At 39.1% G+C, this 21187-nt stretch overlaps 1 protein-coding gene across 12 annotated transcripts in view; it reads right to left on the reverse strand.

Annotated features, from left to right (window-relative positions):
- The window catches only part of WDFY3 (WD repeat and FYVE domain containing 3), a 253850-nt gene continuing 232663 nt past the window's right edge, over positions 1–21187 (reverse strand). For all 12 annotated transcript variants that reach the window (XM_081304729.1, XM_081304731.1, XM_081304728.1 and 9 more), the window contains 7 exons: positions 19109–19288; positions 16120–16302; positions 14878–14974; positions 12196–12519; positions 11404–11515; positions 10853–11050; positions 1–3357 (listed from right to left, as the gene is read on the reverse strand). In XM_081304729.1, the coding sequence (XP_081160855.1) occupies positions 3234–3357; positions 10853–11050; positions 11404–11515; positions 12196–12519; positions 14878–14974; positions 16120–16302; positions 19109–19288 (1218 nt within the window). In that variant the 3' untranslated portion in view covers positions 1–3233. The remainder of the gene's footprint in view (positions 3358–10852; positions 11051–11403; positions 11516–12195; positions 12520–14877; positions 14975–16119; positions 16303–19108; positions 19289–21187) is intronic.

Raw genomic sequence — 21187 nt, forward strand, 5'->3', positions numbered from 1 at the left:
ATAATAGGTATTTATTTGAAATAAAAAAATACTTAAGTACCTGGACTATTGCATTTAATCATGTATTGTAATTGTGTTACTCTACCTTTTTGTATCAGAGACAGATATACAATGAACATTCAGATATCACAGATTGCACACTAGATAGGAATTCTTCAGGCCTTTTACATATCCACCAAAAAAAACAGATATTGGATTCTGCAATATAGTACAAAAGTCCACAATCAATCCAGTCTTAGCCAGTATCTTCAATTTACTTCTGTTGCTGTACAAATAATCGGCCATTACTAGGGCTTACAAGTTAATAACAGGACAAAAAATATACATTGCACTGACACAAAAAGTCAGCTGTGTTAATAGTCATGCAACAAGTAACCAAACTTGCTGAAATTAAAAATACTTTCTAAAAACAGTTTTAACAGCATAAATATTTTATACACAGTTCATTTACCAAAACAAAATGTATTTAAATGATACAAAGCAAAAATAAGTTTCTACCAACTTTATACATAAGAAAGTGCAAAATAACTTATCTAGAGTGTTTTGCTATTATCCAGACGGATGGCTGCTATGGGCAGCTATTCTCCTCTTCAAAAGCATGACATTACACTTGCACGCTACACACAAATGTTAGAGTACATGGACAAATAAGTGGGTGGATGGGAAGGATGGACGAACAAATAAAACTTCGAAGATCAGGCAGGAGCCCTGTGAGGTACTCGCAGAGAAAGAATGCAGACCACACAAAGGTGGATGTACACACTGAGAATATGTGTTGGTAAACAAATTTACATAGAACACAGAAGATACCCAGAGAAACAATTAGTTTATGTGCGTGAGTGTACTTGTATGTGTGAGTGATTCTATGATTTCTGCCTTGGAAGCAAAAGGAAAATAAACTAGATTGAACAAAACAGTTGCCCACAGCACCAGCTGCCAGAGGAAATACTATCATGAGGGTTTTGGTTTCCACCTTCTATTATGGAAGTTGTGTTGGAAAGTTTCAAAGTGTTCATCCCATATAACTTTGGACTACATACAGGAATAACCTTTAAGTGACTACACACACACACACACACATTCCTATATTCAAGTCTTTAAGGAACACCTCTGCCATTGGATACGGGGTAAACATAATCGTGGACAAAAGGAGGGTGCTTCTTTTTTAAAAAAGTGTAGAATAACACTGCTACAATGCATCCAGAGGGCAGGCAGGCAGCCCGGTACTGTGTGACAGCACAGTTTCTGCAACTGGTGAACATCAGCATTGTTTGCTAGAATGGGAATAAGATGGAGAGGGCGAGGAGTGAGACACAGAAAGGAAAACAGAACACGACTTCTCTTCAAGTGAAATTATTAATGCCAATAATCCTTTTATTAACAAGTGTATCTGAACTTTTAGAAATGGAAGTGTTTTAATCAGATCTGATATGTAATCATAAGTAGACTGTAGGCTCAAACTTAGGTAAATAAAGACTTAAATTTAGTAGCATAAGGCACTAAAGCAGCCTTTCTATTTCTCTTGGAGACCTAGTTATCAGGAAGAACAAATCTGTTCTTAAGCTGGTTTCAGCCCATTAGGTACAAGATCACTGTTGTACCAAATGCCTAGTTTTGAATGCATGTACATATATGTGCATTTTAGTGCATAAGTGTGCCTGTTACCAGGGCCTAAAGATGAAAAGTTGGGATAGCCAAAGCCACTGTCCTCTGTATGATGCCTCCATGAGGGTGTGAAGGCCTGTCCTTCCTTTTTGGGGCCATTAATGATTCTACATTTTTCAAATCACAGGGCTTTTAGAATTGTTCATATTACTAAGTATCTGAAAATGTTAAAATCTAGAGTAATTGTTTCATTTGATTATATATATATATTTATATTTATGTACATAACACACATTTAAAAAAATCCCACCACCAAAGCCTTTCTTTTCTGTAAACTAAACTTATCTCTTAGCCCCCACCAGCTTTAACCCCCCTGGATTTGTGTGTTCTGTATCCAACTAGTAGAACAAATTAAATAACTAAATATTAAAATACTGTAATTATATTCATAGCAAAAACAAAAAAATAGACATTGATACAGTATAAATCTCACCATTTTCAGGTAGATGGCATTAAATGGTAAAGGTTAATTTTAAGCAGTTCTGACATGATCCAGTTTTACACAGGTTTAAATTTTAATTCTGTACACTTTTTTTAACCTTTTTTTTTTTTGAAAATATGTTATAGTAGAACATTAGTATCACCAAAGACACATACTTATTATGTTCTATGCAAGAAAGCTAATTTGGGGTCACATGCAAATATATTCCATTAATTGAGGCAGGGCTGCTTCCTGCACTACATCAGTCACCTGACCACCTTTATGCAACACTAAGAATATATGCCTTGACCAAACAGCAGTCCACACACAAGTTTAAGGGGCCTTGTTACATAAGAGCAACACTGAGGTGGTGCATAGCCAGGTACAAGACGCCCTAATATTTCCAGGTTATCTCACGGCTGGACTTCTATTCTCCCACACTGTTTCCTAAAGAAGGTCCACATTATTTTGGTTATTAGCCTAGTTTAAGTGGAGATACTGTGGGCAACTTGAAAGAAATGACATCAGGCACACAGGCTGGGTTTGAAAAGAAAAGAAAAAAAACACAGATAATGTCTTTGAGGATTTTAAAAAAACATTTATAATCAGTTGGTAAGTGAGAGATGTTAGACAAACCATAAGTAGTTCTTTGCGTTAGTGGTTTAGTTTGAAGTCTCATGTTACAGGCAGTTAGGTCCTTATTTAGAAAAAAAGGCCTTTATACCTATTTACAATATACACAGTTACTTGCAAAGGAGTCAGATTTACAACCATTTTCTAAAAGCCTTTTTTGTTTTTGTTGGTTTTTCCAAATAAGGATGGATAGCTCTATAAAAATGAGATGCAGGAAAAGACAGTTATTAAGTGAGGATTTTTCTCTTGGAGACAGCTACTGTTATCAGGGAGAACTGGATATTGAAAATGTTGTTCCTAGGAACCACCTCGTATTCTTCTTGCGCTGTCCACCTGAATAGTGTCTGCCCCGGTACTGTACTCTACACCCGTTTATTCAATGATCCCTTTGAATTCAACACTTCAACCATGTGGTATGAAGAGATGTGTAAACGGAGACTGTTTCTGATGCCTTCCGAGCTGTGACAGGGGAATCTGAGAGGGGTCTGTGGTCTCTAATCAGCTTGTTCAATCTTCAACAATTTCGAGGCCCATCTTCTGAACCCCTCTCATGCTGTAAGTTATAATAACAGTTTTGACAAACACGCACTGGGGATGAGATTTTCAAGCGTTTGATTTCTGATTGAAATCGACTGCACCTAAAAGGAAAGAAAAAAAAATCAATTAATTATAGGTTCTCTCTGTGTGATCACTGGGCCAGGGACAGTGATTTAAAGACTGAATGAAAGGCTTGTAGGTCGAGGCCAAGGTGCATGCGATGCCAGGAGAATGCCCAAAGCCATAATATTGTCTGATCCTGTGGCTGACCAGGAACCAGAAGAGATGCTGCATTATTTGTTTCAGCCTATGAAAAAATATATTATACCAGGAAAGGCATTTATTTGATTTTAGAGAACTAGAAAACAGAAAACAAAAAACAGAATTAAGATTTTCCAAATTAATGAAACCCAGGGATCTAAAGAGCTCAGTGTGAGGCTGTCTGCTTGGTTCTCCAGGCCTGTGCTCTTGGATGGTATGTTGATGTCTTTACACAGAAGGGAAGTTTTTCCCCTTGGAAATTAGAAGACTAATTGTCCATTTTATTTATATCTGTTTTTAGTAATGCATATCAATTGTACATATTAATGACAGTCACTGTGGTATTTCCATACGTGCATAAGTGAGTGTTGATTATATCCATCTACCATTCCTTCACTTGCCCCCAACCTCCCACTCCTGGCCACCCTTCCTATTCCCAGTTCCTAGTAGTCACTCTTTCAGGTCAGCTTTTTAAATTTTTTTTTTGTTTGCTTTAGTTTTCATGTGAGAAAGAACATGATACTTGCCTTTCTGTGTTGAGTTTTTTTCACTTAACATGATAATCTCCAGTTCTATCCATTTTGCTACAAATGACACAATTTCATTTTTCTTTATCGCTGAATTGTGCATATATATGTTTTCTGTATTCATTCTGTATTCATCTGTAGACAGGCACTTAAGCTGATTCCATATCTTAGCTTTTATGAATAGTGCCTCTATAAACAGGGGTATACAAATCTCTTTTGTATGCTCACTTCATGTCCTTTGGATGTCTACACAGGAATAGGACAGCTTGATCATTTGGTGGCCCTATTTTTAGTTTTTTGAGGAACCTGCACACTGTTTTCCAGGCTATAATAATTTACATTCCCACCAACAATGTATAAAAGTTCTTTATCTCTTCATTCTCTCAGAATATATATTTTTTTTATAACAGCCACTCTAACTGGGGTGAAATGTATCTCATTATAGTTTTAATTTGCATTTCCCTGATGGCTAATGAGCACTTTTTTAACCTTTATTTATTTTTTATGTGGTGCTGGGGATTGAACCCAGTGCCTCACGTATGCTAGGCAAGTTGTGGCACTACTGAGCCACAACCCTAGCCCTAATGAGCATTTTTCATACATTTGTTGGCTGTTGCTAGCTTTCAGGATTTCTTTCTTGGCAAATTTATTATTGGTGTATAAGAAAGCTACTGATTTCTGTATGTTAATTTTGTATTTTGCAACTTCATTAAATATCAAAAGGTGATAATTTGATTTTCTCCTTTCTTATTTATGTGACTTTTCTTTCTTTTTTTTAGTGTCTCTGGCTAAAATTTCTAGTAAAACATTGAATGAGTGTGAGAATAAATACCTTGTCTTTTTCCTGATCTTATAGGAAATACATTCAGTTTTTCCCTATTTGGTATGATGATGGTGGAGTTTCTCATAGATAGAGACTTTACTGAATTATATTTCTATACCTGATTTGTTCAGGGCTTTTATCATGAAGGGCTATTCAATTTTATCAAATGTTTTTCTACATCTATGAAGATGATTATATGATTTTATTCTTTTTTTTCTATTTTTGTGATATATTATAGTTATTGATTTGTGCAAGTAAACTATCCTTAAAACCCTGAAATAAAACCAACTTGATTGTGGGATATGAATTTTCAAAAATGTGCTGTTGAATTTGCTTTGCTAGTATTTTCTGAGTATTTCTATCTACATCTATGTTCATCAGGGATATTGGTTTATAGTTTTCTTTTTTGCTGTTATACCTTGCCAGATTTTGGTAATAGGAAAACACTGCTCATGTCTGTTGGGGTTCTGTGACTCCTGTACATGGATGTCCAACTCTTCCAACATTAGGAAAGTTTTCTATTAGTATTTCAATTGAGTAGGCTTTTTAAAATCTCTATTTCCTTCCCTTCAGATGTACCAGTGATGCTGATGTTCGACCATTTAGTGGTGTCCCAAAGATTCTGAATACTCTTTTCATTGTCACTTTTTTCCTGTCTGAATATGACCCGTCTTCAACTTACAATATTCCTTCTTCCACTTGATCTGTTGTTGAGACTTTCAACTGAATGTTTTTACTCATTGAGTTCATTTCCAAGATGTCTGGTTCTTTAAAACCTCTTTTTGCTGTATTTCTCATTCATCCTTGCACTGTTACCTTCTGAGTTCATCTGTTTATCTGTATTCTCCTGGATCTCCTAGAGCTTTTAAAAATAATTCTTTTGAATTCATCATCGGACACTGAATCCATTTTGATATCTTTGGAATCTGTTGCTAGAGTGTTATGATTTTTTGGAGGTCTCATATCACCTTATTTCTTCATATTCCTTATGTTCCTATGTTGGTCTGCACAGTTGAGATCTACTACTTTTATGGTATGGTCTTCTTAGTAAATGGCTTTCTCCTGAATATAAGTCTTGGGGTATTGGTTTGGTAGGCAATGTTGAGTTTATTTCTAGCTTCACTCTATAGTATAACAGCCCTATAGCTCCTATAGTTGTAATTAGTGAGTTGGGGCAGTGTACCATATCAGAGTAAGAGAGTATGACCTGCTGTCTCTGCAGGTCATACAAAGATAGGTCTGCAGGTCATACAAAGATAGGGATACTCCATCAGTTCAAGTATGGGTGGTGTAGACAGTAGTGTGTAGGATACATTCCTACAATAGGTGTGATGATTCCTATGTGGTGATGGGGGTTTCTCAGGCACTTTGAAAAGTTTTTTTTTTATTTATTCAGCTTTATTTTGCATTTTATTTAGAGACAAAGTCTCACTGAGTTGCTCAGCACCTCGCTGTTGCTGAAGCTGGCTTTGAACTCAAGATCCTCCTATCTCAGCCTCCCAAGCCACTAGGATTACAGGCATGTGCCACCATGCCCGGCTTTTTTGATATTCAGGATTTAACACAGGGGTGCTCAACCATTGAGCTACATCCCCAGCCCTTTATAGATTTTGAGACAAGTGTCTTACCTAAAGTGCCTAGGCCAGCCTCAAACTTGGTATCCTTCTGCCTCAGTCTCCCAGGTGCTGGGAAACAAACACCATGCCCAGTAGTTCTCAGATATTCTTGATGTTGGCTCTGGTATTTGTAAGGGTCTCCAGCACTAGCTGTACCATAGTGGTGAGGGGCCTCCCACTGAAGACACAGGTGAGAGCCCAGAGGCTTTGTGGGGAGAGGCGGAGCTGGAATCACAACACTCCTCTATGGCACTCATACCCAGTTCTGTTGTCATGCATCAGACAAGGTATTGTGGTGACTGATTGTGGTGACTCATACAAGTGGGGCATAGCAGGTGTTGTGTTCCTCCTTGCTGCTACTGTGGTCATGCCTTACTCTGAAATGAGACCTCATGTGCTCCTGCCACAGCCATGTGTATCTGGGAACAGGGTGATAGCTGAGCTTTTCTCCCAATTTTTCCAATTATAGTGCCTGCTCAAGCATCATTGGGTTGCGGCTGAAGTTGGCAAAACTCTTCTCAGCCGAAGTGCTTGCTGGAGCAAGCGAAAATGGAACATGGCCAGAGCTGGGCAAAGTTTCTCTCCAACCTTCTTAGGCTACATGCACCAGAAGCAGGGTGACAGCTGGAGCATGGCTTGCTCAAGATCTCCTCATCAGACTCCCGTGGGAGGGGGAGCAGCGGAATCAGAGTTCTTTCTCTATCTTGTTAGTATCAAGTGCCCATTCAGGGCACTGGGAGAAGGGATGGCTGGAATCATGTGGGCAACTGATTTCATCCTGGCAGTCCTATAAAACCATGCACATCTATCTGACCACACCCCTGGTCTTGGAAGAAACATCCCTAACACAACCTGCCCCAGTTCTTGAAGATGGCACCCTTTGTGTTGCAACACCTGTTCCTTATAGTGTAGTGCTCTCAGCAGGTTTGTTTCAGATTCACTCTACTCAGCCAAGTTTAGTTTGTGAGGCAACTACTTGCTGAATCAGTGCAGTGAAATATCTGTAGAGGTCCAGAGAAAGGAATATGTATGTATTTCTGACCCTAGAGCAGTCCAAATTCAGACAACAAATAAATAGGTCCCTTATTCAGATGACTCCTGGCTATAGTATGTTAAGGTTCACTGGGAGATATAGTGAATTCTTTTTATGAAAATCAAGCTACTGTGCAGTTCTCAGATTTCTTATATATTTGGGAAAGACTGTGAAATTTTATAATAGCTAAGATTGCCAGCATCTGCACTTCAAGTTTACCAGGATTCTCTCTTTCATCATTACCGCTGCAGAGGGGAGACTCCTCCCTGCTGCTATAGAGCTGGGGTGGCAGGTGCTGGGAGATTCTGTTTCTCTTACTATATTGTCCCAGGTCTCTGGATGTTAATGAAGCTTCTGTTTTTTTCTCCTGTTGATTTTCAGTGATCTCTTAGGGACACTCACCTCAACATGCAGGCATATACCTATTGCTTTGGTTCTTCCTTTTGGAGAAGGAAGAGGCAGAAGAGGAAGAGGTGAGTAGCTAATAACCTTTTTTCAGCCATTGTGCCCATTTTAAAAGACACTTTGGTCCCTAAACAAGTTCCTTAAATTAAAATGTTTTGATAAATTTACTCTCAAATCATTTTTTTTTTTGATTGGTGGTACTGGGGATTGAACTCAGGGCCTCATGCACATTAGGTAATCACTCCACCACTGAGCTACACTCTCAGTACCACAATCATTTATTAGAAATAGGTAGTTTGGCTTTTTTTGTCTGGTCCAAATGTTCTCATTTTCTATTTAGGTAGACAGAATTCCTTTAAGTAGACAATACTTAAGATATGTTCATATCCTTAAAAAAGTATTCAGAGCTGCTATTCCTGGAATAAAGCAGGATATGATACTGTATGTGGCATTAAATCACTTTAAGTTTGAATTTTTGCAGAATTGAAAATGGAGATTTATATTGATCTCCATTGATCTAAGTGCTCAGAGTATAAATTAAATGCTCCAGGCTTAAGGGCTTTTAGGGAGTTTCTGGATTCTATGGAAACTCTCAGGAATGTCGACAGGTGTCAGCAGCTGAAGGGCACGAAGACCATGGGCAGGCTGTGCCCTCCTGGACAGCTTCTTGCTTTGGCTGTTTCACCACAACCAGTCCCTGTTTGGTCAATGATCCCGAGACAGTTCCATCTAACATTTAATAGGAATGAATACTTTAAAGAGTTACCTATTTTTAGACAATATTATGAAATTAAACACTACAAAGAACAGATGTATACCAGCACACATATGGGGATGTTATCAGAAATTCCTATGTTACTAGGTTTGTAGAGTAGGCCTATCACAGCACAGAGCCACACAACAGGATCCTCTGCCAATCTCAGATAGTTTCTATCAGGAATGCTGGAGCAACATTTTGGAGACATCATCTCAAATCAGACTGCATAAGAGAAAAGGTTTAAGGAAAAAAATAAAAAAATTATGATACATTTTATGGAATATCTATAGTGCTAGACTTGTACCTGGTGCTTTCCAACACTTAAACATGCATGAGCTCATTCAATTCTCTCAGCACCTCTATGAGGGGAGGGTCACTGTGGAAATATTTTACAGATGAAGAAACAAGCTCAGAGAGGTTCAGCAACTTGCCTGAGGTCAGGGCAGCCCAGTGAACATTTGATCAAAGTCAACTGAAAGGCCATGCCCTTACCAACGAGCCAGTGCTCCCTATACAACCTCCACAACTGCTTCAAAAAAGATTCTTCAATATGGGATAATGTGTTTTTGGTGAAAAAGTTGCTGGAGTAAGGCAGTGTAAATATGAAAGTACACTGTTACTTGGCAGGGAACATGGGGGACACCAGTGTACAACAGAGAAAATGTCCAGATCCAAGGCTCCAGCACAGCCAACTCTTCTTACGGGGCAAAAAACCAAAACAAAACAAAACAAAACTCCCTGACTCATGTCACACCCCAAATGAGTTAAAAACCTAAATGCGAAAATTGTAAAAGCTTTAAATCATTTTGTTTGTTTTCGCAGTACTGGAAAGTGAACCCCAGTTACATCCCCAACCCTTTTTATTTTTTATTTTGAGACAGAATCTCTCTTAAGTTATTGAGGCTGGCCTCAAACTTGCCACCCTCCTCTCAGTCTCATTGGGGTTATAGCCACCAGCATGCCTGTCAACTTCAAACCCATTAAAAGAAAATAAAGTTATCTTTATGATCTCAGGACACAGAAATATGAAGATATAAAAATTAAAAAATCACACAGAATAATAAATACAATCACATCAAAATTAAAACCTTGTATGACAAAAAAATCATACATGGAGTTAAAATACAAGACAGATGGCAGAAGATATGTTCATGATATATAAAAGGAGTGGAGCACAAAGTATACAAAAAATTCCTCAAGGAAAAAAAAAACCAGAAGAGACAACTGAACCTGAAAGGAAATCAGGCAGTTAGCCAAGAGGAACACCAAATGTCAACAGACAGGATGTCCATCCTCACCAGCATTGCAAATTAAAATGACAAAGCCTACTTCCTTACCTATCAGATTGGCAAAAGGAGAAAGGTTTGGCAATAGTGAGCATGACTAAGAATTTGGAAAACTTTCACTTTGTGTTAGAAGCAGTATAAACTAGCACTACTGTTTTGGAGAGCAATTTGCCAAGAGCAAGTTAAGCCCAAGACAAAGTCTGGGTTCTGCCAACTCCATTCCTTCTCTAGAGGAGATGCAGCCTGTGCATTAGAAGGACACTTTACAAGGACACACCCTGTGGCATTATTTGTAGTATGTGCAAAATGGAAAAAAAAACCCAAACCCTTCAGAGTCCATCAAAAGGGAAGTAAGTTTTCATACAATCATAAAAATGAAATACCTGGCAGCAAAGTGAATACTTCAGTATAATAGTTGTATGTGCAAATGAATTTTTAAAAAATTAAGTAAAAAAGTTACACAAGGCTACAGACAACATGCAATAGAAGGCTGAGAAAAGAATTTTATGTAACAAAGTTTACAGAAGTAACAGTTGCTCATGAAAGTAAAAACATGGGGAGCAGAAGGGGTATGAATGGGAAAGGGAAGAGAAGACCTGAAGTCTACTCACACCATTTCTATGCACCTGCATTGCACACACCTAAGCAAACATGAAATGTTAGCATATCTGCATTCTAAGTCACAGGTGACCAGGCGTTTTAATGACTATTTCTGTACTTTTTATGATAGGAATATTTCATAATTATAGTAATAGAAAAGAACACTGTTTATACTAGCAGAGTATAATGCAGTAGGCACACCAGAACAATTGGAACTTGTACCCAGGGCATAACAAATGGACTTAGAGTGTAATCCAGAGCATTCAAAAAGCACATGTCTCATCTTACTTCTGGCAGAAGAGCTGTCCACAGTTCCTGCAATGGTGTCGTCTTTCTGTGAGAGAAAACCGCACAGAGCAGTTGGAGCAGCTATCACTGCCTTCGTCCTTCACCCAATGGTCAGCAGCAGAGCGGCCTGGCTGGTCACTCACAGACCAGCTGAAGACTCGGCCTCGACTATCACCAACGAGGATCCTGCTGTGGTCCCTGTAGGAGACACAACAAGGCCTCTGGTCTAGTGTTGGGGTGTATTTTGGGGTGGGAGCGGTGAGGGTCATGAGGGACCCCTGAATTCCCTCAGGGGAAACATGTTGGAAGAGACAGAAATAGTACTGAGCCCGAATTTACTTTTCCATTACTTTCTTTGAACTGAACCTTGCTGTATTTTTGAAGAACACAGAGGGTGATGTTTTATAAAACTCAAATTAAATTAAATCCACACATAGGCAAGTTTCCTTTACAGAGGATGAGCATGAAATCTGTTTTCCTCAAGGCTGAAACATGTGTACCCTGGCTATGCAAGAAACTTGGAGGAAGTAGGGTAGAAGACGGACACTTACTTGGAGATGCCAAGTGCGGTGACTTCAGCTGGGTGTGTGTTGTCCCTTCGAATGAAGGCTGTGTGCATAGTGAACTTATGCCTGAATACCAGCTGCCGTTCCCACCGGTACCCTGGAGTGGGGAGAAGTGAAGAACACGACACACCAAACTAAGAAGTGATATACTTATACCTGGTGGCCTTAAGAGGTAGGGTGCCTCAATATAAGCTCAAGTAGCCTTTCCAGTTCCAGCCATGGCCTCCCTGAATGCAGGGAAAGCAATCTAGTTGTCGGTGACCTGTGGGTCAGGTCAGAAAGTGTCTCATTCCAAACAAGAAACTGAAGAGAAGGAGAAACCTTCAATGCAAGATTTTGAAAACCTTGCCTCTAGGTAAAGCTGCCTGCTAATGTAGCTTTATCTATTTTTTAAAAAAATATTTTTTTAGTCATACATGGACACATATCTTTACTTTGTTCATTTATTTTTATGTGGAACCCAGTGCCTCACATGTGCAAGGCAAGCACTGCGCCACTGAGCCACAACCTCAACCCCAGCTTTATTTATTTATAACTAATACTTGCTTATTTTCACAAGCTTTCATAATTTCTGAATGAATGAAGTTTTTGGCATTTAAAAAATGCCCAGCACGTCAGATTCTCTAAATCCATTTCACACATGAAGAACTATAAGAATCCTTTTTTTGTGGGTAGCCCAGGTCACAGAGCACCTCAGAGATGAAGCCCAGGGAGGCCTTACTTGGTCAACTAACCCTCACACAGTAAGCAAGAAATAGATATCAAACTTCAAGTTACCAGGTTTCAATCTGTTGTAATTTCGTGCTTCCATAGGATTGGGATGCGGGTGGCTAATGGGGCCCTGTACATGGGTTCTGCTCTGGCCCTCCGAATAGTTGACAAAGATGAAGCCATCTTTCTCATCTAGACTGAGCTGGTCAGACCAGCGCCTGGAGTCATCAGAGCCACTGTCATTGCACCAGGTGGCTGTTGCTCTGCAGGAGGCTGCCCGAGGTCTGTGGCTGGTGCTGCTGGGCTGGCTAGGAGTGTCCTTAGGTTCCTGGGTGATGCTCTGCTCATCTGCTTCTGAATCACTGCTGTCCTCATCTTGAGCTTCCTGCCCTGGGTAAAGCATTGGGAGAATTAGAAAATACAGACACATCACAATCAGACCCAGCTTTGTTCCACTGATCTTTTTTCCTATCATATACAAGACTCAGAGACATAATATTTTAAGCTAAGTATAACCAAAGGGAAAAAAAAAACCCACTCAGATTTAGCAAGATTTCGGATAGCAACAATGGGTAGAATTTCTGAAAAGTTTCAGAGTTCTCTGGCCTTAGTTTGGCATTTAGTCATTCACAGTCTGACCAAAACCTCACACTCCCCACCCCAGTCCAGAGAGATGTGCCATTTAGGTGTTTTTCACACAGCTCTACCCTCCTCATGGCTGGGTTTGCCCGCACCATCGGCCTGATGGAGACCTGTCTTCTCAGCATCTGTGTGTTTGGCCATCGCCTGTCTTGCAAGCCAAAGCTTCACACTTCTTTCTCTAAAATTCAACCCAATTACTTCGCCTGAAGGTACTCCCTCCCTCTTCTGGACTCCTTTACCAGTCCTATTCCTCTCAGGTACTTGAAATCCTCACTCTTCACCATTACACCTGGACATTCTTTCTACCAGACAGCAGAAAGGGCCAACCCCAGTGTCTTGCCTAAAGCGGTCAATAAGTAAACGACCACACTGATGAAGGAGTTACTGAGGAAAGCTTCAATTTAGGATTTTTTCTTTCTCTTTCCATTGCCATTTTGCAATCAATTCTCCACTCTTTGTAATAGTCTCCTAAAAGAGAAATCTATTCAAGAATATGTATTTACATATAGTTGGAATAAAAGAGAGCACACAAATGTGCGTGTGTAGTGTCATCTCACTGCATACCAATTTTTTTTTTTTAAACAGGACAAATGTACTGTGTGCTTCTTTTAACTCTCAGGTGTCTAGGACTAATTTGAATGGAGCTGTTAACCCAATGGCTAATTCTCATGAGCCCTAAGGTATAATCAATCATTAGCATAAGCCCTAAGTCACCTTGGAAATGGCTTTGATTCTCAGTGAATCCCTTGCTTCCTTTTCACCCAATTAAGTATCTTCAAATCCCATCACTGCCACACTGATCAGAGCCAATCCTCCCCAGGGGCAGCTCTCCCCTTTCTACCACTTGTGCCTAACTCTGTCCACAGTATGAATACACGAGAAGGAAGACGACATATAAACCTCTCTACCCTAAATTTGATCCCTTTTTCCATCTCACTTATTCATCCCATCTTCCATTGTCAACACACTTAATGAGCTTTGTTAAAGGAAGGAAAAGCGACCACTTCTCACTGGAACCCTTAACTCATTATCCCACACATTACAGGTAACCCCCAAATAATTGTTGAATTGAGCTTAATTTTTATGTTCTTTTTAAAACATTCAGATGACCTTTCTGGTTAAAAGTGCAATTGTCTATGTAGAAATTTATATGTATGAACATAAGACAAGTGTATAATACAGTGTGAAAATGTCCCACTCCCAGAATCCTTTTTTTTTTTTGGCATAGAAAGTAAAGACTATTTTCAGTTTACAAAGAGAAGTTATTCCTATCTTTCTGATAGCAAGTCTTTGCTCTTAGAAACTCCCTCATGTGATCAAAATGACACTGAATTCTCAGTGTACAAAAATTAATCACAGACAATAGGAAGGTCAAACTTCAAACGACAGTCCTTTCTAGTCAGTGCCTTGTCCCAACTGTTCTACATTAGAGGTGCAGCTTCTCTGGATATTACTAATGCAAAGCACAACTTGCCTGGTTTTATGGCATTACTCTAGTCACTCTGTTTAGAAATCACCTAGTTCTTTATTTCACGGGGAAATGTTAAAGTGTTTCACAAATAATACATAGTAGATCACAGGTTGCTAGGCATTAGCCTGAATTAATGCCCCATGTAAGCAGGTATTGGGTGAGGACACTGAAGGTGGACTCTGACCTGGCTCTGTGGATAGTTTATAAACATGATGCCACTCTGTTGTCCAGACTGAACAGCCAGGTGCGGGCAGAACAGGCATGGAAGAGAGGTGTTAGGTCATCCTACTATCTAACACTGTGCCTCCATATCTGCTTTGTATTTTCAGAACTAAAGGCCCACAGCTTTGGTCCTCTAGGAATAGTTTGTCCTAAATTTAGTTTGAAATGTGGAAATCAACAAAACACTGCTACACTGAGTATGTGCAGTAAACTGGAGAAATCCTGGCACACCTGCCCAAAGTAATTATACAACAGGCAGCAACTCTGCTCTTGTGAGCCACGGCCAACCTTGGGCCCTTGCTTATGTTGTGTGGTATAAAGTTACTCCTAGTGACCTTAAAAAATATATAATAATAATAATAAAAAGAATAATATAGAAGGTGACCAAATATTTTTTATAATGTATGAAATACCTATTTGTGCTTCTGGACAGTCTTCCTGCATTTCTAGGACTTCCTCAGGTTCAGGAGCTGGTGTTTCAGGAACTTGCAGAAATTCCATTCTCCAAAACTACATTTAAGTACAAAAGTAAAAAAAGAAAAAAGTGGATAATCAAATCAAGGAAATGATGTACATGTTAGTGGATGAGGACAAGCTCTCAAGGTTAAACACATAACTTCCTTTCTAGGATTGCACCAATGCAGAGTTCCTTGTGTCTTGTCAAATGTGGCAGGAACTGTCTTGCATAATGACTGTTTCAGAGTGGATAAAGATGAATGTGGAAAAGGAAGTTCAAAACATGGTTCAACAAAGTAAGTAAACTTCCGTTTCCTACAAAAATCTCAAGAGTCTTGCATATACAAATATCTACTGCAGATCTCCAAGAAGGCACATAGCCAGCAGGATCCCCAAATGTATCTGACTGTGGAGCTTTTCATAACACCTCGCTAATCCAGTGACCTGGAATACCACTCAAGAAGGCAGCCTCTGGGAGTGCATGTGCGTGCCCCAGCACTTGCTGTCTGAGGCACAGGGTGTGGCAGGGGAGTGGGCTGGCAGCCTCACTGTCTCTAAGCATGCACCGTGACTAAGAAGGGCGGTAATCAGCTGCTCTTTGCTTTGACAAAGGAAAAAAAAAAAAAAAACAGGCACAAAGAAAAATCTGAGCGAGAAAAATGCAAATATTTGCATAGACTACAAAAATAAATACTCTGTTGATTCTCTTTTCTGAAGAGGCCAGACTCAGAAAACTACAAAAAAGATACACCACTTCTAGGTTTCAGGAGCAATCACGTGGGATCTGGCCCAGAAAAAAGCCTGAGGTCACTGGATACATTGTCTAGCTCTGTGCTACTCTGTACAGAAGACACTGTTCCCACTAACTACATTTTTCCTACAAAATTATTTGACAGGTTGAAAACCCAGTACTTACACAGTTCACACTGTGAGCAGTCCCATGTGGCAGGGGGATCATGGTTAAGGGATCTCTGGTGTTAAGCTGTTGGCCGTCAGTAGCACTAACAGTTCTACTAAGTAGGAAGAAAAGGGGCCCAATCTCTGATGTTCACCATAACTGATGAGCATGGGCCAGGGCCCATGTGGATAGCAGGGAGACTCTGCTAAACATCATAACCTGAACAGGTGTCCTTACACTTTAAACAGCTTCCTAAGTTTCAGGCAACTAGGACAGCAAATACTTCTTTGTGCCCACTTACCCGAACCTCTCCATTTGAGTGTCCTGTTACTATGACATTCTGTGTGTCCCATTCGTTCATCTCTGACACGCAGCAGCAGACGATCTGCTGGCTCCAACCTGTGAACGTGTTTACACTCATGATAGGGTTCCCATTAATGCTCCACACATGGATGTATGTGCCAGCGCAGGACACAATGTCCCCCTGCAAGATAAAGGAAGACTGTTCATTCTCTTCATATTATATATTAGTTTCAGAAAAATAATTGCATCTTTGGCCTGCTCTCAAAAACACCTCATTCCCTAGATTAATGGCTGAATTATTTCTAAGGTAACTTAGAATTCACTGCTTAATGACTTAAAAATAAATATACTGATCTTCTTTAAAAATTCAAGAGGCTTCTTTAAAACTTCAAAGCTGAGTGGATGCTATGTCAGGGGGTCACAAATGGAGATGAGAGGCAAGTTTGTGCCCAGCACACTGCTGAGCAAGCTCTCATTCCACCACAAAGTACTATGTCATCAGAGGGGGTGACGAAATGTTCTTCTTCCTCCTGTTGTTTACAAACTCTATTTATACTTTTCATTTAGAGGAATTCACCCGCACAGACTTTTACATAATTGAGTCCAATCATCAACCCTATAGGGTAGAAGAAAAAATATTCAGTCCAGGTATATTGTGTCTCTCCAACAAATGACATGGTAATATCTTGGTAACATCATAATACCTTATTTTAAAATTCACATTCACAAGAAGGATGGGAGAATGAGGGTGAAAAAAGAAACCTGGCATGTAAGTCACTTCTAATAAAATCTAAGATTCCCTGAGCTGATAACTCATGAAAACATGAATTCCAAAGGCCAGAAGGAAAGGCCTTTCCCTCAAGTCTGACCCTCACAGTGACCCTGTGAGGTCAGCTAGCACCAGATAGGTTTCAGAGGGTGACAGTGAGGGGCACAGCAGCAGTTCTCTGTAGTCCCAATGTTCACAAACCATCCTGTACTGCCACTCTAATCCTAAGGTGGCCTGGTTGTTCCATTGCTGGCTGTTACTTTAGAAATGACCTAGTGATTGCAGGGCAGTCGGGAAATTCACAAGAATCTATTAGATATTAGAAGATGGTCATCAAAAGCAGAGAGAGCACCAGAAGCTGAGTAGCAGCACCAACACAAGGACGAAGGCAAAGGGACACTGGGGTGGGATGACAAGGCTGCACTCTCTGCTCATCTACTGTTCCTAGCCCCTCTCTACAGCCCCTCTAGCTCCATAGCAAGAAGCTAAACAAACCCGAACACAAATAATACTCTCTGTTGCTCTGTCTACCTCTGTATCAGTCACTGAGCTGTCTCTGAGTGTCAGCAGGTGAGTTTTAATTAGTGTCCCTGGTCTCTGCAAGAAACCAGAGACAGCCACTTCATTCTGCACTAGGCAACACCTCTTCAGTGACTCCAGGGGGACACAATTAAGAATGCATTAAAGCGAATATTGTGGTCATGAGGGCTGAGCCATAGAAGAAGAAATAAAGAGCAGCTGCCAAGGGAGCTTAGGCCCAAAATGTAAACACAAGTTAAGCACATTGGATATTGGTTGGAGAAACAGAAATAGAATTATTTTCATGTGTTAAGAAACTATAAAAAACATTTATGAAAAGAAAAGAAAAGGAAAAAAAAACCCAGTGTTTGCAGCAACTATTGCAATCTAGTGGGTGTATAATGGCTCAAATAACTGACTGTAGATAAAATTCTATTTAAGAACAACTTCAAAACAAAGAACTTCAATGAAATTAAGCATCTGACTCAGAGTAACACACTGTTAGGTCAGAGTGGTTCTGTGGCTCCTATATTTTTCTACAGTTCTTTAGAAATAAAAGTTTTCAGGCCTAACCCAAGGCTGTGTTCTGAAATATCTTAAACCTATCAAATACACCAATACCAAATTTGACTCTGTTACCCTTCCTTCCCCAACTTATTCACATTTCTGAGTCCTCCTACCATCAGTGAGACACTCCAGAAGCCTTTCACTATTTTTTTTTTTTTTGGTGTGACTACAAGATATTTGATTGTAAGTATAAAACAGTATTGTCTGAAAGAAATCAAAAATGTGAAGGAAAAGGAAAGTTGTCTGTGTGGATGGTAACAGAAACATCCCTCAATAACATGGTGAGAACTACCATTTCCTAAAGGTGGCCACAGGGCAGGAATGAGGCGGGAATGGGAATGTTGTTAGTGAAGAGGCTGGGGTGGGTTCCTGGGACAGGATACGTTATCCTATAGTAATGTACCCTTGGACTTATGGACCTCATTTTTTGTAAACCTACTCTTAAGCTTCCCCTGCCTGACAACCCCTTAGTGATAAAGAGGACTCCCTCTCTTGTTCAATTCAGTGGGACTTGCTCTATGTGGGGAACTTCTAGTCCAGTGGATTTATTTTTATTTTGATTTATAAAATATTTATTTTTGAGATAAAATTCCTTGATAATTTGAGAATGTTTTAAAAATAATAACAAATTTTCTCATTTGGGCATCCAAAAACTACTCTTTTCACTTTTCAAAACAAATAATGTACTTTGTTAAAAATTTCAACAAAATTTGAACATTCTTTTTTTAAAAAAATATATTTTTAATTTGTGGATGAACATTTATTTTTATGTAGTGCTGGGAATTGAACCCAGTGCCTCATATGTGCTTAGGCAAGTGCTCTACCATGGAGCCACAACCCCAGCCTGAACATTCTTAATAAATCCCACGAGTTCCTTATTTTTTAAAAAGCATATCATATTTGTTTTATTTTAACCAAATCTTGTACTTTAAAGTACCTAGTAGTGAATGAATTTTAAGACGAAAGTACTCTTTGGGTCAAAAATTTTAATCTCCATCTGCTTTTCAAAAAACACAGAAATCAAGAGAAATGTAGTGACTTTTAGAATGAGTGTCTATCAGCTTAGGAAAAGTCATTTTTTACTGAGTATGGTTTCCCTGAATATAAAACAATTGTGCAATTTAATACTTACTGTTAATTCATTGATACAAAGAGTAGAAACCGGAGCTCGATGGCCTCGTAGCTGGGTTAGAAATGACAGTTTATTCAAATCCCAAATAATGCATGTTCGGTCGCGGGACCCACTGACAATTATGTGATAGGCTAGAGATGCTGTGGCGCAGGTGACAGTATCAGTGTGGCCAAGTAAGGCCTACAAAAGAAAACAGCAACATATCAGATCAATCATAGTAACAGATCCCATAAGCGACTTCAGAAGCTCCCAGATTCATCAGATAGAAGCTATGCTGAGGGCAGTGGGTGCCCTGAGTGGGGCCATCTGGGCAGTGCGGGGCTGACCTTTCTCCTCATGTGGCCCATCGTGGGCTCATCTTGTATGGATGGGGGATGAGTTTTATTCTACTTTCCTAAACATAGGTCAGCATAGTTGAGACATGGGGATTGGCAGCTGCAACCCAACTTGGATTTCTTCATGCTATTTCTATGTGGAAATACACTGATAATTGGCCCCCAAACAGAACTGAAACTGTGTGTCCATTCTCTTATGTCACAAACACCTGTTTGTTTATTCTGAGGACCTGTAATTGATGAATTTTTTTTAAGGTGCACAAACTACATGCAGTTATTTTATGTTAGTCAAAAATTAAAAAATAAAAATATACAAATGATGAGAACCACAAGATTGCAGTATCTGGTTCTGAAAGACAAGGGAACAGTGTCATTCTGATGTGTCAATGTGCTGCAGTCCTGCTACTCCATGGGAAATATCTGAGGAGTTCTGTCTGAGAGGAACTCCTTCTTCAAACTGGAATAAGAACTGTTTTCTTTTGCTAGAAAATGAAGAGAAACAGGACCCACGGGAATGAATGGTAGTAAGTGAAAATAAGTAAGGATTTTGAAGGGAAATATCAAGATTACTGTTAAGGAGTCCCTGAGTATCAGAATGGGCCATCTTCCCTGGCAGAAGAATATGCCTGCTTAAATAATGAGTTGGTTTAAAATTTGGGGCACACAGACGTCTGCATGGTGTGTTTAGCAAACCCCATTTGACTGGCATGTCATCTTCAGAATCTTTTTTCTAATTTAAAAATATTTAAGCAGGAGTTTGGATCAGCAGAATGTATGTCAATTTGCTGCTTGTTTGTTTCAGGAGTTTGCTTCTCTTGGTGTGATTTGCCACAGGACTCAGGAAGTCTATGAAGCCTCTGGTCTATTTAGATGGTTGTTGGTAAAAGTACCAGGGGTCCAATTCTTTCTACAGATATTTAAGATACTACTGTTCAAAAGTATATCTAAAATAGTTTTGGAGTCAGAACTGAATTTAAATTCTGTTTTTTTTTTCACAACTATAATTTTGAGCATGTCATTGGACCTCTTTCTTTCTCTCTCTCTCTCTTTTTTTTTTCAGGTGTAAAGTGTGCTTAATATCTTCCTTATGAAATTGTAAGGATTGAAGTTCTGTATTTTTAAGACATCCAGCATAGTGTCCTTAACATAGGAGGCATGCAATAAATGATAGTACTTACACTACTTTTCAATAATAATAATAAAATATTTAAATGTATGCTTCTTATTTAAGCAACATCTTATGATAAATTCTCTCATAAGTCAAATATTAAAAGATGGCTTGGGCTGGGGCTATAGCTCAGTGGCAGAGCACTTGCCTAGCATGCATATGGCACTGGGTTCAATACTCAGCACCACATAAAAATAAACAAATAAAATAAAGGCATTCTGTCCATCTACAACTACAAAAATTTTTTTTAAAAAAGATGGCTTACTTATAAACAGATTATTGCTTTAAATGAAAATTATGTGATTAGAAAAACCTGTTAACTAAATCTTCAAGGATTCTACTAAATATTATGAGTTTGGCAGGTCCTTAAGGAAATGACAAAAGAAGAGAGAAACAACTAAGACTTTGTGGTTCATCTAAATGTAAATCATCTTGAAATTAGTAAGGATCAACAGCAAATATAATTTGATTTTCAAAAAGTTAATAAACATATAATTTGTAAGAAATATTTATATTACTTCAATATATTAACATATATTACCTAAAAATGACTTGCTTTAATTTTTAAAAAAGAAT

The sequence above is a fragment of the Spermophilus citellus genome (assembly GCF_964194105.1).
Source record: "Spermophilus citellus genome assembly, chromosome: 8".
Lineage (NCBI taxonomy): Eukaryota > Metazoa > Chordata > Mammalia > Rodentia > Sciuridae > Spermophilus > Spermophilus citellus.